Genomic DNA, 23,504 nt, shown 5'->3' with positions numbered 1-23,504 from the left:
GTTCCTGGAGTGGGGGAATGCAGGCCCTGACCCCCCCCCCGTCCCACTTCCTCCCTGTCCCCTCCCCTTTGCTCACTGCTCCAGGTCAGCTGCTGGCATTAACTTGACCCTCCCCTGCTGGAGGGGCTTGCTGGGCTGACGGTGTGTGGGCTCCACAAGGAGTTTAACAACCTCATGTTCCAGGCTGGGCCTCCCCCTTTGTCAGCAACGCACATAAAGGCAATGAGCCTTTCACCATGGCCAGTGGCTGCCCTAAATCATTTGAAGCAATAGGCTTCTCAGTGCTTGGCTGCTCAGTGTGGGGTAATTGCCTGCCAGAGTAGGGGCCCTTGGAAATGACAGGACTCCCAGGGGCATTGCACAGCCCTGTGCTGGCTCGGGGTTGTGGCTGCACCATCAGCCACAATTTGGAGCGGCTCTGTAGGGCCTCTGGGCTGGTGCCTTCAGTTCGTGGCTGCTCAGGGAAGGGTTGAGCAAAGGAAAAAGTCCTTCCAGAGGCCAGTCCTGGGAGGAGCTCTCTTGCTATTAACCTTGAACAATAGCCAAGGTTGTCTACGCAGCTGTTGTGCACATTTGCCTGCCTGCCTGAGGGTTAGCACTAGATCTGAGCAGCCCCAGCTCGGGTCGCTTTGACCTGCTTGCGGAAGGGGTGGTGGTGTTCAGCCGCTCTGCTCTCCAGAGGTGCTGGCCTGACTCGCACCCGAGCCAAGTGTCTGTCTGCAATCGCATCTGGGCATGGAGTGAGGCTCGCCCACCCATGCAGGCTCAGTGACCCTTCCAAGGCTGTTTATGCCCTCATTTCCCCAGAGAGCTTAGCCAGTGCCAGATGCGCAGTAGTTTAGCACTTTGCACCCATAAAACAATAGTTTAGTGTTAGTATTCAACACCCCAGTTCCCCGAGAGCCTTTTTCCTCTCTGGACTGACAGCAGGTCGCTCTGGTCCCTGAGCAGCTCTCTTCCTCGCTGGTTTGCTGCCATAGTGTCAGCTGTGATTGTGGGCTCTACCACTTTTCTATGCCCGCTGATGGATGCGGGGGAAGATGACTTCTACCAGCAGCATGTCCAATGCTCCCTGACCTCGCCACAGGGGCCTGCCCCCTGTCTCTTGTCAATGGCTCCTGTCCTGCTCTCTCAACTGCCAAGTTTAAGCAAATATTTGAGACATGAACAAATATTGACCCTTCCACACACCAGAAACGACCCTTTTCCTGAGAGAGCGTGTGACTCGGGAGACAAGGAGTAGGTTGCCGCATGTTTCACTGCAAGGTCATCAGGCCAGGGCACCAGGGATTGAAAGTCAAGATCAGCTGATGGGAGCTCTGGGCATAGATCTGGTGGCTCTCAGCCAAGGTCCTAATGGGGCAGGTCTCGCTGTCACAGAAACCTTCCCCTGGCTGGCGGAGAGGATAAGGTCTGAATGGGCCATGGAGATTTAACTCTCCCCACCCACCTCCAGCAGTCGGGTCGTTCCAGCCCCCAGCTTGTGTGTGTAGCCTGCCCTTCCTCTGCCCACGGTTCCAAGGTTGCCAATCACCTCCAACTCCAGCAGCCTTTTGCTGAACCTCCCACCCTGCCCCGCTTCCATTGTCTCGTGATCAGTGACCCAAGTTCTTTTTTGGCCTCTCCCCTTTTCAGGAGCTCCTTGCCCAAATACACCAGCAGGCTTTGCCGGCCCAGGATGGACTGAGAAATTAATAGAAAACTTCATAGCTCCAACTATTTAACCCGCTAATCCAGCAACCCCAGCGCGGCAGGGGGTTCAGCATGTCTTATAGCATGTGCTAGTAGCTGGCACTGAAATCACCGTCTTGGGGGAACGCAGATCCTCGTCAGCTCGGGGAATTACCCCTCTTATGCAGAGGAGGAAACCGAGGCACAGAGAGACAAACCAGTAGCAAAGGCAACAGCAGAGTTAGGGACAGAAGCCGAGTCCTGGCTCTCTAGACCCCACTCCTGGCTATAAATCCGATTGTGAGAGAGGGCTCAAACTCGCATCAGGATCAAGCCCACGCCCCACCCTGCTTTACTCAGTGAGTGTTGGGAAAACCCAGGGCGGGTCCTTATGGAGTCCTAGGGGTTGGAGACCAGATCATCCACAATCTAGGTAGGCCCAGAAAGAGCAGTTGTCCTCTCCCTTTGTCTCCCCAGGCCCTCAGCGTCAGATGCTCTCAGCCTTGGTCAGAGGCCACAATAAAAAGCCTCTGCACAGAAGGGTGCTACAAACATTCTCTGGGGGAGAGGAAATTTGGAAGGGTCCTGCTGGAGTGGGAGATCAGTAGGTGGGTGCAGCAGAGGTGAAGTAGCCTCGCAGCAAGTGGAATACCAAACCTGATGGTTTGATCCAGGACAGCAGTGGAGTACACTGGGCTAGACAGAGGCCAGCAGTCAGATCTGTAACTGCAGGAGACTTAACGATTTATGATACCTCATTTCCCCTCCCCACCAACCCTCTGTCCTGTCATGTGTCTGCCACATGCAGCGTATCAGACCATATGGGCAGTGCCCTTGGTGTCATCTCAGTGCATTGCCCAGCTTAGCACTGAGCTGCAGCGTGCTCACTGGCTGATGCAGACTCTGCTCGGCACCACTAAGGACAATGCACTCAGGAAACCCCAGTCCCAGCTGCATCGGTCCAGGGGAGGAGAATCCCCGAATGCCTCCGAGCTCAGGTGAGTTGCTGAAAATCAAGCTGTGATTTTTCCAGCCTCAGATGGGGACTTGCACTCGGGACCCTAGAAATGGGGCTTCGCGCTCTGTTCTCCAGGCGAGCATGTGACTCAGGAGTCATGTGTGCATGGAAAGGAGACCGCTTGGACTCCAGCCTGTTCTCCCAAAGCTGTGCTGGCTCTGAGGGCTGCAGCTTTCAGTCCATAAGCTGGGCACACGTGGCACTGAAGATGCAGGGAGGAACAGGCACCAGTTACATTTGTAGAGTCTGAGCCGTAAGGACCATATTGATAACTTACCAGAAGCCAGACAAAACTGCGTGCTCCAGAATTAAATGTCTTCAAACTTAGTTCTTTCTCATTTTTGTATCTTGGCTGATTTTCCATTGCAGTTATTCCACTTTATCCAACTCCAGCGGTTACGGGCCAAAGGGTGAATCTTGGCTGCATTTTAGGACTATGTGACACAGCGGGCCTACTCTCATATAAGTCCGTGTTGCTGGGATATGGAGCTAGTGCAGGTCTGACTTTAGCTCCCCAAATATGGGCCTATATTTTTAGAGACAAAGGCTGTGCATTCTGTTTCCCATGCTGCTAGTGATTAACTGGCCACCTTGGAGAGCATTACCTGAAGGTTACTCAGAGACTGCCTCTAGACAGCATTGTAAGGAGTGTCGTTACCTGTCCTGGTTTTTTTCCAGCTTTGGCCTTGATTCAATCAGTGTGCTCCAAGTTTTGCAGGGCATTGGTGGGAGGCGCAGGAGGAAAGGGATTATCCCCAAATGATGTGAGAAATTCCCTGTCAGAGGGGGTTGAGGCGTGGCGTGATGACATCACCACACGAGGACATCATGTGACACAACATCTTGCATTTTGACACGACAGGCACTTCAGCACCACGACCGAGTGATATCCGCAGGTGCTGCCCCGTGGCATCTCGCTGTGTCTCCCATAATGCTTTGTCACCATATCCTCACATGACGCCATTGTGCGTCTCAGCGCCACAGCGAGGCTCTGAGGGGACGCCGTGTCATTCGCCGCGCCACAGCGAGGCTCTGAGGCTCCACCTTGATACTTCATCTTGATGTCATGATGCCCTGAGGCGATGCCGTATCATTCACTAAGACACGGCCAGGCGCCGAGGCCACGCCGTGCCGTTGGCCACCTCACAGCCAGGCCCCGAAGCCACGCCGTGCCGTTGGCCCTCCCGTGGCCAGGCTCCGAGGCCACGCCGTGCCGTTGGCCGCCCCGTGGCCAGGCTCCGAGGCCACACCGTGCCGTTGGGCGCCCCACGGCCAGGCCCCGAAGCCACGCCGTGCCATTGACCGTCCCGTGGCCAGGCTCCGAGGCCACGCCGTGCCGTTGGCCCCCCCCGTGGCCAGGCTCCGAGGCCACACCGTGCCGTTGGCCGCCTCACAGCCAGGCCCCGAGGCCACGCCATGCCGTTGGCCCCCCCACGGCCAGGCTCCAAGGCCATGCCGTGCCGTTGGCCCCCCCACGGCCAGGCTCCGAGGCCACGCCGTGCCGTTGGCCCCCCCACGGCCAGGCCCCGAGGCCACGCCGTGCTGTTGGCCCCCCCACGGCCAGGCCCCGAGGCCACGCCATGCCGTTGGCCCCCCCGTGGACAGGCTCCAAGGCCATGCCGTGCCGTTGGCCCCCCCGTGGCCAGGCTCCGAGGCCACGCCGTGCCGTTGGCCCCCCCACGGCCAGGCCCCGAGGCCACGCCGTGCCGTTGGCCCCCCCACGGCCAGGCCCCGAGGCCACGCCGTGCTGTTGGCCCCCCCACGGCCAGGCCCCGAGGCCACGCCATGCCGTTGGCCCCCCCGTGGACAGGCTCCAAGGCCATGCCGTGCCGTTGGCCCCCCCGTGGCCAGGCTCCGAGGCCACGCCGTGCCGTTGGCCCCCCCACGGCCAGGCCCCGAGGCCACGCCGTGCCGTTGGCCCCCCTGTGGCCAGGCTCCAAGGCCACGCCGTGCCGTTGGGCGCCCCACGGCCAGGCCCCGAAGCCACGCCGTGCCGTTGGCCGCCCCGTGGCCAGGCCGTATGACTCGGCCCATTCCGGGCTGAACTGAATATACGTTCCCCCTTCCACCCTCCAGCCCAGCCCGGGTGGGGGAGGGGAGGGGGCAAGTCCCATTGGGTTACACTGAGTTTTCAGGCATTTGCTTTGGCCACCTATACCCAGTCCCCTCCCCCCGCCCACCCCCGCGAAGGCCCCGCCCGTCTCGCCACCCCGCCCAATAGCCGAGCGCGGCGCGGCCGCGCGGGGGCGTGGCTATGCTAATGACCTCCCCGCCGGGGAGGGGGGGGGCGCCGTAGCCGCCAGCGCGCTCCGCTCCCGCCCCCCCCCACTCGCTGTCGCGCTCGCGAGGACCCCTCCTCCCCCCCCCACCCCGTGGGCGCCGCTCCCTCCTCGGCCTCCTTCTTCAACCTTGGTCCCCGCCGGCCCAGGCCCCCCGCGCCCGGCGGCTGCAGCACCCGGCTCCCCGCCGCGCCCGGACCCCGGCTCCGCTCGCCATGACCTTACTGCGGGCGGCCGCGCGCCTGCTGGGCGCCAAGGTGGGCTCGCGCCCGGGGCCGCGCGGGGGGGGGGGGGCTGTGACCTCCGGGGGGGGGGGCCCTGGAAAGGGAGGGGGGGGTTGGGCCGCTCCCTGGGTTCCCAGGGGCCCCCGCGTGCATGGGAGGGGGGCTCAGCCGTGCTCCAGGCCGCCCCCCCGCCACGGAGTGTGTGGGTGATTTCCCCCCCCCCCCCGCTGCAGACACGCACCCCTCCCCCCTGGTGTGTGTCGGTGGGGGGGGGGGGGCCCTGCACGCAGCGCATGGCCGCTCTGCTGCCCCCATCTCTGGGGAGCCGGCTGCCCCCCCCCCCGAAAGGCTGAGCTCTCCCCGTCCTGCTCCGGGCTTTGAGGGGCGTAAAGGGCCATGGAGCCTCCCCCCCCCCCCCCCCCAAGCTCTGTGCCCCCCCGGCCGGCCCACCGCCACTGAGGCCGAAGGGCTGACTGGGAGTTAGGGGTCGGGGACCTTAGGGGCTAGGCTGGGCTTTCCAAGGGGCCGTAGGGTGACCAGACCGCCCATGTGAAAAGTCGGGGTGGGGGTAATAGGTGCCTATATAAGAAAAAAGCCCCCCAAAATCGGGACATCTGGTCACACTAGCTCCATGCAGCCCGGTGGGCCCCAGCGGGGTGTAGGGTCCGTGGGGGGAAGCCGATCTCCACGGGCCCGGTAACTGCTGGGCGACCTGGCCCAGTTGGAAAAGTTCCGTTTCTCGCGCCGCATTCGGTGGGGCGCCCGGAAGAGGTGCTAAATGGTACCCGCAGCGTTCCCTGTGAGCCGAACGAAGGCAAGAACGCTCAGCCGCCGTCTTCTGCGGGCCTGGTCGTGTGCTGGGTTCCTTGGGCTCCGCAGAAGCAGATCATCGGGAGGAAGGCTCTCTGACGGGAGAGGGGCAAGGGGGGTGAGGCAGTATCTGTTATTGGACCAACTTCTGTTGGTGAGAGAGACCAGCTTCTGAGCCGCACGGAGCCCTTCTTCAGGTCAGATTCAGCCAGCGTGACTTGGACTCCCAGCCAGTTGAGTTTCATCACAATCCACTTGAGCAGCTTATTGAGTAACACTTTTATGTTTGGATTAGTTTGACTAGCTCCCAGCGTTTCCAAGGGTGTTCTACTTGGCTCCTGCGTGGTGTTTAATCGCTGAGGATCAAAAATGCCAAGCGGGGAGCTGTTTGGGGCCTGGCTGCTGCGGGGGGGGTGGGATCGGAAGTTTCGTCTGCACAGCCAGGCAAGTGAGCAGAGGAAGCAGAGCGACCAGTCCTAGAAGGCTAAAATTAGCACATTCTTCAGTCTTTGAAACAAAAGCCAAATGAGCCAAGCTTATGGTGACCGGGGTAAACCCTTCGGCTTTATTCTTCTAATCCTGTCTCTCCTTGGGTCTTGCTTTCAGTTGGTTGCAAAAGGAGGGGGAAATACCACCTTTGTTAATGTACAGGGGTGTCCCTGCACTCCTTGGGAGTAATTGCACCTTCCTCACTTCTAATTCTGTTACGTCTGTGTCGGGTGATTTAATGTAATACCTGAATGCTGAGCATGAGAACAATATCAAGCGTGATCGGGGTGGGGTGTGACTGGAAAAACGCTGGAAGCAGCAGTTGTATCCAGCTGTTTAAGATGTGGCATATGTTCATAGTTTCTGTCTACAGGTGCCCGGATTTTGCCCATCTGAGGGCCACATTAACATCATGCCAGGAGACTCTCCGCCCTCCCTGACAGTCACCCATTGCAGCTGCCTGTCTTTAATACAGAGGTGTGACCTCTGGAAGGAAGGCCCAGGCCTGCAGTGCTCCATCTTGATCCAAGTGGCCTGGCTGCATTGCATGCTGGGAGCCATAGTTTTGGGCTCTCTCTCTCTCTCTCTCAAAGATGGAGGAGGCCGCAGTGTAGAAGCCTGGGATACTTTGGCTGCCCTGGCCTACTAAGACGTCACAGGTGAGGAAAACAAGAACTTGGATGAGATTTGCTAGTGACCAGTCGTGCGTATCCCACAATGTCAGGCACCAGCAGAAATGGCTCAGGATCTCATTCCTCGTTAGCTTGTGTTCTGTGCGGACAACTCCTGTATGGCCTGATTAGGAGCTGGCAGCTTTTAAATGCCAAACAGAATGTGGGAGGGGGAGATAAAAAAACATGTCTGCAGTTGAGTAACTGTTCATAGAATCATAGAATGTCAGGGTTGGAAGGGACCTCAGGAGGTTATCTAGACCAACCCCCTGCTCAAAGCAGGACCAGTCCCCAGTTTTTGCCCCAGATCCCTAAATGGCCCCCTCAAGGATTGAACTCATAACCCTGGGTTTAGCAGGTCAATGCTCAAACCACTGAGCTATGACCCCTGTTGTAAAAACCCCACCTGTTCTTGAGCAACTAAACACTTGTAGGCCTGAGACACCTGCCCAGCACCTCCTGGGTCTGAATTTGCTCTGCTTTGCTAACACAGCTTTGTGGCTTTACCCTCCCCACTCTCCTTCCCCACTTAGGCAAGTCCTTGAATAGTTACATAATTCCTGGAAATTAACCTCTGAGGCAGGTTTGTACTCAGGAGATGCAGTTTCGCCCAGTGAATAGGACGCTGGGGTGGGAGCCACGGGCCCTGGCTTTGCCACTGACTTGCTGTGTGACCTTGAGCAAGTCACTTCCCCTTTCGGTGTCTTGGCTTTTTTCCCCTTCCCACCCATATCTGTCTAGATTGTGCTGTAAGAGCCAACGGGCCTCTCAGCACTACAAATAGATCACCCTAACCTTCCCTGGGGAATGTTCTCCGGAGCGTGCCAGGTCCGTCTGTGGCAGTCACCCGAGGAGCTGGAAAGCGGTGAGATAACAGCACTATTTAGCACCCAGGGCTGCACAACTGGGAACCGGGCTCGAACTCTCCACCTGTGAGCTCCTTGGGTCGGAGCGTGCATTGTCGTGGCTGGTCCTCCTGCGGCCTGGCAATGTGGAAGTCCATTGGGAGGAGGGATGAGACGCTTGGGGGTGGGGGGGAGTGTAGGAGGGGATGAATAAGAGGACTGGGCAGGAGTCAAACTGAAGCTCGGAAAGCTAAACCTTGCCAGCTAGCCTGTAGTGTGTGTGAGGTCTCTGACTGTGCATAATTTAGTGGGTAAACTCCCCTGTGGGCCTTCTGACCATAATCTGATGTTGCCACCTCTCCACCAATCATTCCTCCCCTGGAATTGCAATAGTGGGGTTCTGTCACCACGAAAAGGTTAAAATGACGTTTGGCTGCTTTAGCCTTGTGATCTCCCATTGGACTGGGAGTGCTGGACTAAAGGTCAGGCTCTGGAAGAGGAGAGCGGTGTTTCCAACAAGAATTCAGAGTTACCAGTCCAGGGACTCAAATTCAAAGGCAGCCTCTGACACTTTAAACATCTGTACAAGGAAAGGGGGTGAAAATGAAGCCATGGCCAACAGCGCAATGATCCTTCCTGGGGGTCTGGACTATATGGGATTGGAGGTCGCAGGGCTCTGCGAAGAGGTTTGGACTTCAAGCTCCATGGCCTTGGCAGAAGACGTGCGCCCTGCATTAGGAAGGCGGTGCCTGCCAGAGGGCTGTCTGCAGCTGTTGGGTCGCGGGTTCCAGCTGTGAACTGACACTGTCCGCCATGCTGCCTTATGGAATTTGACCTTGGGATTCCCAGCAGAGCTTGGGATGGAACCCAGGCGTGCCGGCTCCTAGTCCCCTTGCTCTAAACTATGTGGCTTGCCCTGCCATATGCAGACCAGCAACGCGTGGCCAGGCTACGTGCGAGGTGGGCGTACAAAGAACGCTCCTGTGGCCCTAGGAGATGTCCGTCTCCTATCCTTGTTGGGGGAGCAGGCTCTGTTCTAACTGTCCTATTGTACTGTCAGGATTCACACGGAAGGGGACTGAGCTCAGATATACTTACAATTCCTCTTTGCCTTTTAACTGGAACCAGAAACTAATTATCAGTGGTAACCATAACAGCCCTGAGTGTTTCCTGCTGATGTGATCACTTTAATCCTCTTAGCGAACCACGCCCTGGGCCTGAAAAGACTCCTCTGTAGGCCGCAAGTGGTCCCATTTCACACACCCCACTCTGTCCCTTGCGGCCTTCTACGCCGGCACTATCTTTCCGTCCAGTGAATCTATCGGAGCTTCTGAGATCCACCTGCAACGTGCTTCTTGTTGTGTGGATTTGACTGATGTCCGAGAAACAGCCTGGGCTAGTGGGTAGGGCACCAGACTCGGAGTCTGGAAACCTGAATTCTGTTCCCAACTCTGTCGCTTTAATCTCTGAAGCACTGTGTTGCTCTGGAACTGTCTGAAACCCTGAATAACGATAAATCCCTTAATTGGAGAGGGTTGGAAACGGGTTTCCCCTCCTGCTCCTCTACCCGTTCCTCTGGGAACCTGCCCCTTGCAGGGTGGACTGAGCAAAACAGGCTGCGGACTTGCTTGTTTTACCACTGCCCTGGATTTCCTTGCTTAACTCCTCGGAAGGTGACGGCTGCTGCCCTGTCCTTTTGTTGCCCTGCTGCGCTGATGGATTGCTCCATACAATGCTCAGCCCTGCAGCTGCTGCTTGCTCCAGGTGTGTCATCCCCTGTACCCATCCTGGGGAGGAGCGGGGAGTGGGCTGGTCCATTCAGGTCTTGGCGTCTCGGCAGCGACTGCCCACAAAGGAGGTCAGTTGGAGTGCGTCGTGCTGCGGGGCTAAATCTTTGCAATAAAGCAGCCTCTGGGTGGAGGTCTTTGGGGGTGCTGGGCGTGGGGGAGTTGGCCCAGAACACGTTCCTATTCAGCTAATTCTGGCTCCCCCATAATGAGACATCTGTGACTCTTTCGGCTTCTTGTGTCGCTCAGCTGGTTGGAAAGAGAACTAGGAAACCGGTGCAAAGCTCGGTGCTGTTAGCGGCTCTGGTTGACAGCGAGAACGGAGTTTCATTCCTAGTTCGATCTGGGTTTTGTGGGTCTATCGCTTTGTGCCATCTGCTCAGCTCACACCGCCTCTGCAGCAGGGCTCTGAAACTGCCGAATCTTCCCAGCCAGCAGGACCGAGCAGGGGGAATATGAGTCACTTCATAGTCCCTCAGGGACCTTGCGTGTGTCACAGAATCCACTGTCTGGTGTGGGGGGGACCGAGTCACAGCACGTGGGGACACAGGTCTGTCCCATCAAACTGCAGCATGGCTGAGTAGCTGGGCCAACGGCAGCAGCTGACCCAGGGTAGGAGGCAGCTTTGTCTAATTGCTAAAGCAGGGCATTGAGTCAGAGCCAGGCTTCTATTCCCTGCTGTGCCCTGACTGGAAATGTGACTTCAGACCAGGCCCTTCCTGGCTGTGATGTGGGTGGATATTACCCCCCACCCCCACCCTGAGAGCCCCGGGATGGAACTAGCTGCAAGCTGTTTAAAACTAGCTGTGCCAATGTGGTGTGCCCCCCACTCCGGTGGCTTGAGCCCAAGGGTCACCCTCCCGCTTTCTTGCTGGAGGAGACACCCAAGGAGGAAGCTGTCTCCAGGTTAACATTGTGCTTGACACTGGCGTGGCCTGTGGTGTATCTGCAGTGCAAGACTTTGCACTATGCCTGGCGGGTGAATCACTGACGGGGACCTGTTCCAGGCTAGCAGGGAGGGCTGGGCTCAGACTGGGACGTGGCTCTTTGTCCCAGTGTTCACCAACAACTGCATGACACTGGATGGAGGGAAGCCGGGGGCTGCCCCCTCTCTGGCTGTTTGCGTTTGATCCTCAGGTGAGATTGCAGGGCCCTCCGGCCCCGCCAGTGTTGACAGGGCCGGATGGCAGCCCTCTCCCAAGGCTAAACATGCTTGCGTTCGTGCTGAGCTGGGGTCGTGTCTGTTGGGCTGTTTTGCAAGGCCAAGCATAGGCTGGGTGTGAGGGACGGTATCTGGAGTTCCCTGGGGCTGCCAGTGGAACCATCCACTCCTTAGCGTGGATCACAGGCGGTGTTGGTCTTGCTGCTGGGACTGAACGAGATGTAAACCCAAGAGGCCCCGAGCAGCACGGCACAAAGGGACGACTAGCGTAGCCTGCAGATGCGTCCAGTCTCCTGGCTTTGTGACCCCCTGCAAAGCTCGTCAGTTCCAGCCTCTTGGTGTGTTTCAGTGGGTCGCCTTTCAGGCTGAGCTAGACCAGCGCAGAACCTCGATCCTTTAAATAAAAGCACCTGTTTGCATAAGAGGGTGAGCTCCGGGCTAGGAGCCAGACTCCGGGCTCTGTTCCCCACGCTGCCGCGTCACCTCTGCATCAGTCACCCCGTCTGTAAGGAGAGAGAGCGCACTTGACGGCTGTTGTAAGGTTAGATGTGAGGATGGTGTTGCTACGAACGTCGTCAAGTAGAGAAGTTGGAGATTGCTTCTCATAGCGAAGGGAATATCTGGGTCACGGCTGCTTCTATCCACCCGCTGTCTGCAAATATAACCCGCACCGGCTCCCTTGTGCATAGGTCAGAGTGCCTCCAGGTCCGGGGCGGGATGTTTGCTGCTTCCATACACCCTGTGCGGCCTGTTCTGGGACCCACACCACTGGTTTGAAAGCATTTTCGGTTTGCTCAGAACAACCTCCCTGAACTTGGGCATCTGATCTGGGACCAGCTGCTCCCATTCCAAGAGGAAACCAGACTAAGTTATTCCACCTGAGTTCTCCTGTTCAGCCAGTAGATCGGAGCAGCCCGGTGGGAATACTGCCACGTCTCGGTGTTGTGTCCCTCCTGGCAACTCGCAGTAGTCTGGCGTCAGACCCTTCTGGTCCGCACTGACAGCGGCTGGATATTGAGTCCTGGGTTTCTAGATACTAACTGGCCAAAAGTGATTCCTCCTTTGGGCAGCCGAGTTAAGAGCTGCCTCCGTCCAAGCTGAGGTTTGCTTCTTGGTCTCCCCGCAGTGTGGGTGTAGTTAGATTGGCACAGAAGGAAATAAGCGATACCGGTTGCCCCCCTCCCCCCACCACCACTTGGGTTGTACTGACAGACCTACCCTGGTGGAAAACCAGCATGTTAGGCCAGGCCTAACCTGTCTGCAGTGGGGAGAGAAGACGGGCGCAGAGTGAAACTTGCAGCTTCCATCCTCCCTCTCCATTTACAGCCCAGTGGAGGCTAGACTCTCTCTACCTCTCCCCGCCTAGAGCAGTGGTACTCAAAGTTCAGTGCACCACGATCCCCTTCGGACAGCAAAAATCACTACATGACATGGGGGGGGGGGCCCTCAGGCTTTGGCTTCAGCCCCGGGCCCCAGCAAGTCTAATGCTGGCCCTGGTGACCCCATTATAATGCAGTCGTGACCCGCTTTGGGGTCCTGACCCACGTTTTGGGACCCGCTGGCCTAGAGCCTAGGGTGACTTGACCCACCACATGGTCTCAATATCTGCTTTAGCATGGGGTCTCTGGAAGTGTCCCAAAGTGCTGCTTATCTTCCCTGGTGTTCTCTTGGACCTGGGAGCAGATAAGCTCCTGAGGCAGGTTCCCACCCTCTCTTGCCTTGGAGAGGACAAACCTTGGTCCCATCTGTTCTGAATGGTCAGCATAAGCCCCTGCCTGCTGCTCTGAACTTGTTTCGGGAATGGCTGATTTGTCCGTCCCCCATGTTGCAAAGCATCTCCCAGTGCTCGGTCAGGGCTGGGAGAGGTTAATGCTTGGGCTGGGAGACGTCCACAGAATGTGTGACTCCCTAAGGGGCACTCACTGACCCAGGGCAGTCTCTTTCACATGCAGAAAGTGCTGGGCTGGCTACAAGGGAAAACATGCTAGACTAGTTAGGCGGGGAAAATGCCACTTCTCCCATGCAGGCCAGCTATGAGGCCTGGTTTCCTGGGCTCAGAAGCCGTCCCCGGATGCTCCGCACCAGAGCAGGAGCATTGAGTCCAGGCAACAAGACTGGAGCTTCTAAAAGCTCTGCCCTAGGAGTTACTGTGGGGCAGGAGCTCGCGATCCGTGGTCCCTTCTGGTCTTGGAATTGATGACTTCCACCTGGCTCCTCCTTGGAATTTACCTTCCACCTCCCTGGATCCCAGGTGGCTCCAGTTTTCCATATTGTTACTTTCACCGCTGTGTGAAAGTTCCTCTGCACTGTGACCCAGCTGCTGTTTTCCACCCCAGAAGTGGCTCCCTCTTAGGGCAAGTCTACACTAAAACGCTGCATCGGTGCAGCTGTAGACACTCTACGCCGACAGGCGAGGGCTCGGTAGCTATGGCAATGGGAGAAGCTCTCCTGCCGACCTAGTGCTGGCTACACGGGGCGGGGGGTACGTCGATATAGTGACATTGCTCGGGGTGTGGATCCCCGCCCCTGAGTGACGAAGTTACACTGATACATGTCTGTAGCGTAGACCAGATCTAAGTGGCTGCTGATGTTATCCCAGTGTCCAGTTTCTAAAGCCCTTGGACCCCCGTTCACACACAAGGCGTGGCATGCATGTTGAGATGTTTGCATAGCTGGGATTATTCCACTGTTCCCTGCAACTAAACAGATTTCCTGACTAGCTATTCCTGGTGGTTTTCCTTGCGCCGCTTGAGGCGAGCAGGATGTTCCAAGCCATTGAAGGAGGGAACAGCAGAAGCCATCCTGAGTAGCATCCCAAACTAGCCCGTTGTGTACAGAACAAATAACCAGCGTTTGTTTTTTGTTTTTTTTCCCAGCCGCTTGCGCCGAGAACAAAGCTTGTGCCAGGATTTTGGCATTGCCTGGCTAACTCGAAACACTCTTGCTTGTGTGGGTGCTGCACTGAAGTTCTGGATTTGCAACAAGAACTCTGACCCCAGCAGCAGCCCCAAGCTCACGGGAGCAGGCAGCAAACCTGTCTGCTTAGCGCTTCCCGGATGAGTGTGAAGTGAACATTTTGTCACTGAAAGCGGCCTGGCCCTTCTGGGAGGAGAGCTGCATTCTCCAGCTCAGCTGGGTCTAAGAACCAACCCTCTGAATGGAGTGGAACAAAGGCCCTGATTGACTTTCTGTCAGCGGGTCTCTGCCTTCAAACTGCAAGTCACTTCTGGAAAGCCTGCTGTGGGGCAGGATCCCAGAGAAAAGGGCCCCTCCTTCCCCAGGCGTGCTCTTCCCATAGCTGCAGCACAAACCCATGGCTGTACAGCCCCGTGGCTGGGTCTGCACAGCTTCGTACCAGGTACTGCAGGCGCATGGAAGGCACAACTGGGTTGCGTCCATGGCTAGGCATGTTCCTCTGTCATGTACGGTGGGAGATACCCATTAACTGTGCCTGAGCCCCACTCGGTCCCCGATTCCTGGCTCAGCAAGAATCTGCTTAGGAAAGTGGCTGAAAACTGAAGGGAGGGGCGTTACTAGTGACTCAGTGTGCTAGAATAAGTGAAGGAACCCGCATCTCATTAGCCAGTTCCTGAACGTAACTAGCCTTGTGTTGGGGGCCACTTTGTGTCATTTAAAGGCAGCATTTCAGTCCCTGAGTGATGTGCTCCGAGGGTAAACGGCAGCTTCCGGAAAGATTTTAATTTTTCTCCATAAGCATGTGTCTGCATTTTACTAAACCCAGGCGATGTTCTGCTAACTGGTCCCTACACGGGCAATGGGCAGCCCTGATCTCTGGTGCTCAGCTGTTACCCTGCAGTGTTGAAGGGCCCAGCCAGTCTCTCTCTCCCTGCTCCGATTGCTCCGGATGCAGCCTGCAGGTATTCAAGGCCACTCACCCAGCAGGATTGGCTGGTTCTGAACCCGTGTGGTGCCCTCCCCCCACCCATGCCTACGCCAAGCCAGGAGTGACTCATGCTGCTCTCTCAGGGACCTGACGGAGTGCAGCTGTAACTGACAGCAATGATCCCGCTCCCTCCCCTGCCAGCTCTTGCCAAGCATTGTGCGGATGCTGCTGACACGCTAGTGGGGGTGTGGCGAGGGCATGCCCCTAACGGGAGCGTGGTGGATTCATTCACTCTCTCCAGATGGAGCGAGAGGTGGAAGTGGCTTTCCTGGTGTGTGATCCGTGCAAAGCAAAACGAAATGCCCCGTTTCCTCCTGGCCTGGCGTCGCTGATCCAGAGAGGAGGCGGTGGAATTTAAATGTGTTGTCTTTGTCCGGTGCACCCACCTCCTGGACAAACTGCTCTGGCTCCAATAACTCCCTGAACTGGAGCTCTGCTTCCGCATTCCCACTCTGACTCCGGCTCTTACTTGGCTCCCAATCAGTGACCTGCTCAGAGCTGAGCTGTCTGATTCTCCTGCTTGCAGCAGAGAGTGCAGAGGGAAAGATTGGGATGGGGGGGCGTGGCGGGGGTGGAGCCATGAGGACACCCTGGTATGATTGTTTCCCTGGTGGTGTCAGCCAGGTGATACTGACCTGCCTAGTGCAACGCTGCCGTAGGCTGTGGGTCTTACGCTCCATGTCGCTGCCAGGCTAATGCATAAGAGGCCTCTCTCTCTCTCTCTGCAGAATGCACCATGTATATTCTTCGCTGCCCGACACGCCAGCTCTTCTTCCACGGTAAGTAGAGACCTCTGCCTCTCGCCTCGGGGGGTGCACGTCTGGGGAGAACTGTCCTTGGCTTCTCCGGTTCAGCGGCTCCAGCACCGCTCACGTCCTCGCCCCAGAGGGAAACCGTCCCAGAGCCGCAGTCCTAATCCCGTCGCTTGTAGGTCGCTGTCTGGCCTCCTTTGGAGGGATTTCTGTGCAACACAAACCAGAGATCCTGACCGGCTCCGAGGCGCAACGGTTAGCGATGCTCAGCTCCGCCATGGCATTAGTGCTGCCCTCACCAGCTTGTTTGCTTCTCCCCCCAACCGCCAGAACCTGAAGGACGTCCTTTCCAACTTGGTTCCCAAGGAGCAGTCAAGAATCAAGAGCTTCAGGCAACAATACGGCAACACGGTCATCGGGCAAGTCACTGTGGAGATGGTGAGTGTGGCCGGCACGGGCCGGCGCTGGAGGGATGGCTCATGGAGAGCCAGCTCAGTTGGGGCTGGTGCTGGGCGGCGTGGGCACCTCCTTGATCTCGCTCACCGTCAAGGGAGTGACCTATCCCCACGAACCCCTGCGTCAGGCCACCGGCCTCGCCCAGTGTCGCCCCCTCCCTACCTCGCTGGGTCAGTTCCGCGGGCTCCCTTTCTTCCTGGATGGGCCCCCTGGGGGGTGTGATCTGGTGTCCCGCCCTGGCGGCAGCCAGTCGCTGCTGCGTCGAAGCAGTGTGGAAGACCCCTTGGTTCACAGTGGCCCAGAAACACTGCTCTGGGCTGGGCACTCTCTCCTGCCCATCGCTTGGTGCCTGGAAATCGAGGCGCCATTGCCCTGCCCTTGGCAAGCCCATTGTAAGATGGGAGCTACCCAGGCCCGGTGTGGACGTGGGGACCGTGGCTGCCCAGAGGCCTCCCCTGGTTCATAGGGCGCAGGCTGGCGGCCCCGCAGAGGTGGCTGGGGCTGTTGCACTAACACAGCTGGGCCTTTAGCTCGGGCAGGAGACGCTTGTGGCGTTTAGCTCCAACCATCAGGGCTGCCGGAGACCCAGCCAGGCTGTTCAGAGCAGCCCTGGGGTCCGCGTGAAGCAGAGGGAGCTGTCCAGCAGCGTCTCTGCCAGCAGCCTCCCGCCGGGCCCGAGCCCAGGCCAGCAGAGGAGCGGGGCTGAGGGGAGAACGGAGCCCTGGCTTCAGGCAGTCGACTGGGTGAAATCAGCGCTGGTGCCGAGAGGGGCTGCTCTGCTCCCCGGCAGCGGGGAGCAAACTCCGGCCATTAGCGCCAGCCCTGCCAGGTTAAAGGTGGCCTGGCTGCGGGAGAGGGAGCGTTGCTCCGCTGAACCCCGCTAACTGCCTCCTGGCTCTGTCCCTTCCAGATCTACGGCGGGATGAGAGGCATGAAGGGGCTAATATACGAAACCTCTGTCCTGGACCCCGATGAGGTAAGGCCTTCGCCGCCCCCCCCCGCCACCCTCCCAGGCCGCCCCCTGCCCTCAGAGACTGATTCCCTTCTCCACCCTTCTCTCCAGGGCATCCGCTTCCGCGGGTACAGCATCCCCGAGTGCCAGAAGCTGCTGCCCAAAGCCCCGGGAGGGGAGGAGCCCCTGCCTGAGGGCCTCTTCTGGCTGCTGCTTACCGGAGACATCCCCACTGCGGAACAGGTGAGGTGGGGGGCTCTGGCCGTGGCTTTGGGGTCCGTGACTTAAGCCCCAAACTCTCATGGCCTCGCCAGTGCTGCTGCAGCCTGTTCTCTGCGCCATGCCTGGCCTGGCCCGGCAACCCCTCTGTGCTGCGTCAGGCGGCGGATCCCCGGCTAACCCCGTGGCGCGTTTCCTCCCGCAGGTGAGCTGGGTCTCCCAAGAGTGGGCCAAGCGGGCGGCTCTGCCCTCCCACGTGGTGACCATGCTGGACAACTTCCCGACCAACCTGCACCCCATGTCCCAGCTCAGCGCCGCCATCACGGCCCTCAACAGCGAGAGCAACTTCGCCCGGGCCTACTCCGAGGGCATCAGCCGGGCCAAGTACTGGGAGGTAGGGGGCTAGGCCAGGCCCAGCTGGCCCTCCCTGCTGCCCATGTTTGGGCCACAGAGAGCGTCCAGGCTGCGGCTCCCAGAGTGGCGTCTGGCCTGCAGCCGGCGAGAGCCAACCTCCCGACACCAGTGGCTGGAAGCTCGAGGGGCGGCGTGGGTGGATCTGGGGCCAGGGCACAGCGGGCTGTGCCGCTGACTCCCTCTGGGGCCTTGCCCGAGTTAGTTTCCCCTCTGCCTCAGTTTGCCCACCTGTACAATGGGGCTAGTGCTGGGCTGGAGGATGGAGCGACGTTTGCTCAGGGCCGGCTGCACTTGTCCCTGTAAGGCAGGCGAGCTGGTTTCCTCTCGGCCCAACCCCCACCCCATGGCATCCGAGCCGAGAGTCTCTGGCCGTGTACCGGTGTACTGGCTGGCCTGTCTGGGTGGGTGAGTCTGCTACTCCCTGTAATTCCCATGGCTGCTCCTTCTCACTGCCCTCCAGCAGCTGTCCCTGCCCTTTACCATCCGTCTGAACTACCCAATTTCCCCTGCACCTGGCACGGTTGGCACCTCCCCTCCCCCGCCTACGGCTGGGTAAAGCGATCTGCTCGCCCAGGGTGGCGCGGTCAGGGGCCTGGCTCTCCATTTCCTGCTCAGAGCACTGGGACGTGTCGGGATTTACAAAGGTGTGATTTTAAACCCCCAGCTATAGACACGGGCTGCCACGTCACTGAAACGCAGCCACCTCTGGGGTGGGACAAGGCAGCCTTCGAACAGCAAACCCTGTGCTGAGCCGGGACAGCGTGCGTGGCTGTGAACGGCCCAAGGACGCTGCGCCACTGGGCTCAGTGAGCAGCCCGCCTTCTCCCGTCCCTGCAGTTCATCTACGAGGACGCCATGGACCTGATCGCCAAGCTGCCTTGCATCGCTGCCAAGATCTACCGCAACCTGTACCGCGAGGGCAGCAGCATCGGGGCCATCGACCCCAGCCTGGACTGGTCCCATAACTTCACCAACATGCTGGGCTACACCGACCCCCAGTTCATCGAGCTCATGCGGCTCTACCTCACCATCCACAGGTGAGACCCGTCTGGGGGGCTGCGGCTGGGAGCGAGGCTGGCGTGGTGGACGCTACGTGGGGACGCCCTAGAGAGAGGCAGGGGCGTCCCCACGTGGGAGGAGGAGGCCGAACTCCAGAGCCCTGCAAACAACGCAGCGGGGAGCCCCTGACCCGCTCGGCAGAGCTCGGACGGGCCAGGCTCCAAGCAGGCAGGGGTGGAACTGGGGCGGGGCTCTGAAGGCTGCAACTGCTTTCCAGGGGGGCTGGATCCAGCCTCTCCATCCCACCCCCCACCCCCGAGAACAGCCGCTACCGGGCCGGAGCTCTGGCCAAGGGATCCCTCCCCCACAGAGGGGGCAGGGTGTCAGTGCGCTGGGCATGCAGGGGCTGTGCCAGGCAGTTAGGGCCCCTCTGAGCCACCATCCCTGCCAGCGGCCCTGCCCAGCTTGGCCCAGAGAGGCAGGGGCTGGAGACGGGTGTCCCTTAGAGCAGAAGGGGCCAGGTCAGGGAAGCAGCCGTCCCTACTGACCATGGCTCGGAGCCACCTGCACTGTCCTAGGGCCGCTGCTGCCCCCTGCTGGTTGGGAAGTTGGAGCTGCTCAGTGGGCCGGGTGGGCTGGCAGTCCCCCGGGTCAGGCAGTAGGTCGGCTGCTGCCCTCTGCTAACGGTCTCCTCTCTGCAGCGATCACGAGGGCGGGAACGTCAGCGCCCACACCAGCCACCTCGTGGGCAGCGCCCTCTCTGACCCATACCTCGCTTTTGCCGCAGCCATGAACGGCCTGGCTGGGCCGCTGCACGGCCTCGCCAATCAGGTAGGGGTCGCATCGGCTGGGGGCGGGGAAAGGGAGAGGGGGACACGGTCCCGGCCTTACCCCCGTGCCCTCTCTCTCGGCGCGTCTTGCAGGAGGTCCTGGGGTGGCTGACGAACCTGCAGAAGGAACTGGGCCCGGACGTGTCTGACGAGAAGCTGCGAGATTTCATCTGGAACACGCTGAACTCCGGCCGGGTGAGTCCCCCTGGGCTGCGGGAGCAGTGCTGAGTCTGGGCGGCTGCCCCCACTGGGAATGTGGGTCATGACCCCCCCAGTCAGTGCTAGCCTTCGGCCCTCCTGTCGCTGCAGGTGGTCCCTGGCTATGGCCACGCCGTGCTGCGGAAGACGGACCCCCGCTACACCTGCCAGAGGGAGTTCGCCCTCAAGCACCTCCCCAAGGACCCCATGTTCAAACTAGTGGCACAGCTGTACAAGATTGTCCCCAACGTGCTCCTGGAGCAGGGCAAGGCCAAGAACCCCTGGCCCAATGTGGACGCGCACAGCGGGGTGCTGCTCCAGGTAAGGCGCTGGCCTGGGGGCTGCTAGTGGGGGGACGGGACTCCCCACCAAGCCGGGTCTGGCTAGGCACCCCGCCCAGAGCCCTGCTCTGACCTGGCCCCTCCAGCACGCCCTGCCCGGGCTCAGCAGTCGAGACTCTGAGCCCCCTGTGGCGTGGTGTCCGGGCTGAACTTCCTGCTCCTCCCCAGACCCAGCCGGGCTCTGACCGCCCGGGAGCCAGGACAGCCCAGCCACCAGCTCTGCTCCTGCCGGGCTCAGCCACTCAGAGGGCAGCCCTGCCCCCCGGCCATCACTCCCCAGTGACCACATCCCCTGAGCATCGCCCAGGCCCAGACCCTGGGGCTGCCCCCGCGGGCAGAGGCCGGACTGCTCGGCACTGGCCTGAACACCCTGCTCCACTCCTCTCCCCTCTGCAGTATTACGGCATGAAGGAGATGAAGTACTACACTGTGCTGTTCGGCATCTCGCGGGCCCTGGGCGTCCTGGCCCAGCTCATCTGGAGCCGGGCGCTCGGCTTCCCGCTGGAGAGACCCAAGTCCATGAGCACGGACGGCGTCATGCAGCTCGTGGGCGTCAAATCGGGTTAAAGAAAGGGATGGGGGGAGGGGGAGCCCGCGCTTGCCAGTTGTCCAGGGGACGTTTAAAGAGACAGTACACCTTTTCCCTTCCAAGGGCCTCGGCCAGACACTAGAATTAAACCTTTCTCTGAGGCACTGACCGTAAGTTTCAGGTTATTTATGGTGTAAATTTAAGATTAAAACAATCAGCCCCCTGCCCCTCCCCTCTCCCCCCACCGCCATTAGCGGCACCTCTGTTAAACTCCTGATCCAACCAGAGCCCAGCAGCTCCCCTGGGAACCCCCGGCACGGGTTGGAAACCCGCATGGCTTTCTAGGCCAGCCCGCGCTATTCCCCGGCCAGGAGAGGAGGGTCCTTTCCCAATCATGTTGTACCGTACTGAGCGCTGCCTTGTCCATGGCGCAGACAAGCTCCTAGGCCCAGATCAAACCAGCTTCCTTCTGCTTGCTTAGTCCCTGACCCAGGGCCAGCTGTGGGGTGTGGAGTTGGCATGTGAATGCTTGAATCACTTCCTTTACCTTTGGTCCTCCTCCTCCTACCACCTTGAGTCTTGGGCCCCAATCTGCAGGCTCCATCTGGGGCATCTCTGGACTTTTCCCCCTCCAAGGGGCGGGGGCAGGGGCATCCTCGATGTACACTGGGGGTTGGATCCTGCCACACTGGCATTGCTGGCTGAGACTGTCTCCTTGCTCCTAGCAGGGGGCAGGTCTTCCTGTGAGCCCCACAGCTGCCGCGGGGGAGAGTGGGGCAGGGGAAAGGCTTCCCTGGGAAAGTCTGCGAGTGGGTTTCCCTCTGCGTGGCGTCCATGCCAGAGCCGTGGGGCTTAGCCTGGCCAAGCGAGGACGTGATTTTCTGAGCAGCCATCAGTAGCCGTGGGGCAGTGTTGCTAGCCACCTTCTTTTGAGCAGTTGCAGTGCAAAAGTGAACCTGGCTCCTGTCCTTTCTCCGGAGGAAGGACGCGATACACTCCTCCCCTGCCCCAGTTCTCTGTGTGTTTTGTGTGAATTCTCGTGTCCCCTAACCGCCCCCAGGGCGCTGGGTGGGCTCCGGCCGTGGCCTGGCGCGGCCTGCGGGTGGCTCTGTACAAACTGCAAAATAAATGTTTTTATTAACAAAACTGCTTCCCCGGTGTGTCATAGGCGCCAGCGGGTGGGATGCAGCCTGGGCCTGCCCACGGGGCGGGGGGCTGCCCCACTGCTGCGGAGGGGCCCTGGGGTTAGGACCCTCAGCTTAGGTGTGATTTCCCCGAGTGGTTCTGTGCCTTATGCCACCAGCCAGGCCCTGAGCAGCGCAGCGCGCCCCCCCTCGCACCTGCAGCCCCAGGGAAAGGGGGGGCCGGGGCAGCCTCTGGAAATGAGCAGAGCTGGGTTAAGTCCAGGGGCCATGTCCCTCATGTCCACACGAGGGCGCCATTATCCTTCCCAAGGCTGCGTGGAAGGAGCCGCCTTGCCTGGCAGCTGGCCCTGGCATTAGGGCCTGGAAGTTAGGAGCTCAAATACTGCCCCCAGCAGCCAGGGCCGGTTGCTAACCTGGGGGGGGGGCAGGATGTAACTGACTGTCCACCAGCCCAGCCTAGGGTTAGCAGAGCTGCCCCCTGCCTGAGCAGAGGTCCTTGCTCCACCCCCAGCCTTTCCTGGCCCGCCCCACAGGGCAGCTTGGGGCCAGTTCCAACAGCCAGTTGTGTGCCGGGGGGGGGGGGAAGCTGGTGCCACCCCCCCAATCCTGCAGGAAGGGGGGGGCTTCTGTTGCCCAGGAGCCCCCAGCCATCTTTCCACAGCTGCTAAGCCCCTAAGGGGGTCCCCACAACTCCCCCGTTCCCTGCTTCCAGGGGTCGTGACTCATCCCAGGGTCCAAGCAAAGCTGCCTTTTCCACACGCGCACACACACACACACACACACCCCCAACCCCCGTGAAGCTGGGCCAAGGGCAGCTGTGGAGGCTGAACGGGGCTCCCCACGTGAAACAGGCGCGTCTCGCCCAGCATGGGCGGAACACGAGCAGCCGGTCCCAGCTCTCGTTAGGCTGGGCCTGGAAAGCCACGGGCCTGCCCTGCAGCCAGGCCTGGGCCTGCCGCGCTGCCAGGGGCCGGTGCTTTCCCCAGTCCCCGCTCCATGCCCCTGATGGGCACTGGGGGAACGATGCTCCCAGAAGGTGCCTATGGGGGCAGGGGCGAGCTGGGGCCAGGTGATGCCAGACAAGCCAACCCCAGTGCCAGGGCAAGGTGTCAGCCCTGCAGCTGCTGCCATGTCCGGCATTTCAGAGGGCAGAGCCTGAGCGCTGGGGCAGGAAGGGCCCAGGAGCAGCCCCCACCATCCCAGCTTGGAGGGAGGCACCATGCCCTTCACCCAAACCCAGCTCAGCAGCCAGCCTTTGGCTGGGATTTAATGCAGCCTGAGTTGCGGCATAAGGGCTGGGGGCGTGTGCATCAGGCGGGGGCTGAGCTGGGGGAATTGCACACAGCAGGGCTCTTGCATTTGTCCCGGCCCAAAATGTTTCCTGTCTGCCGGCTTGTCTCTGTCTCCCCTCATGGCTAAGGTGGGCCAAGGACCCTCCAGCTGCGGCAGGCCCCGCACATGGGCTCAGCTTTCCCCGTGCCATGGCTCCGTCTCGTGGCAGACGGCCAGGATGCGACAGCAGCGGATCCATTGCTCAGGTTGGTGCTGCCCCCATCGCGCTCGGACCCCAGTGGGGCTGGGGAGTAGCCTGCTGGCGCCAACACAGAATGAGCCTGGGCGAGGTCGAGACCCCCTGCGCTGAGGGGCGAGGGGAGGAGTCCTGCCTAGAGATGGGGGCTGGGGAGACCCACACCACAGAAGGCACCACCCCAAGAGTTGGATTTGCACCCAGGGCTGAGCCCTGCTGGTAGGTGCCGAGCGATGCAATCCAGCCCCCTCCTCACTCCCTGCTGTGGGGCTGCCCTGCCA

The 23,504-nt window shown here is 60.0% G+C and overlaps 1 protein-coding gene across 2 annotated transcripts; it reads left to right on the top strand.

The window, feature by feature from the left end:
- The first annotated feature begins 5,058 nt into the window (after window positions 1-5,058).
- Window positions 5,059-21,696, top strand: CS (citrate synthase). Of its 2 annotated transcripts, none has more exons than XM_048832064.2 (11): window positions 5,059-5,225; window positions 15,589-15,639; window positions 15,943-16,050; window positions 16,979-17,044; window positions 17,132-17,268; window positions 17,450-17,633; window positions 18,491-18,690; window positions 19,354-19,483; window positions 19,576-19,677; window positions 19,792-20,001; window positions 20,418-21,696. In XM_048832064.2, the coding sequence occupies exons 1-11, from the start codon at window positions 5,184-5,186 to the stop codon at window positions 20,586-20,588; spliced, it is 1,401 nt and encodes a 466-aa protein (XP_048688021.1). In that variant the 5' UTR covers window positions 5,059-5,183; the 3' UTR covers window positions 20,589-21,696. The 2 variants fall into 2 exon arrangements, with proteins under 2 accessions (XP_048688021.1, XP_048688020.1); XM_048832063.2 differs by lacking the exon at window positions 5,059-5,225 and adding an exon at window positions 14,658-14,834.
- The last annotated feature ends 1,808 nt before the right edge of the window (window positions 21,697-23,504 follow it).

Source organism: Caretta caretta, chromosome 20 (genome assembly GCF_965140235.1).
Source record: "Caretta caretta isolate rCarCar2 chromosome 20, rCarCar1.hap1, whole genome shotgun sequence".
NCBI lineage: Eukaryota > Metazoa > Chordata > Testudines > Cheloniidae > Caretta > Caretta caretta.
Note: the sequence above shows the minus strand (reverse complement) of the source record. Positions and strands in the feature narration are given on the sequence as shown.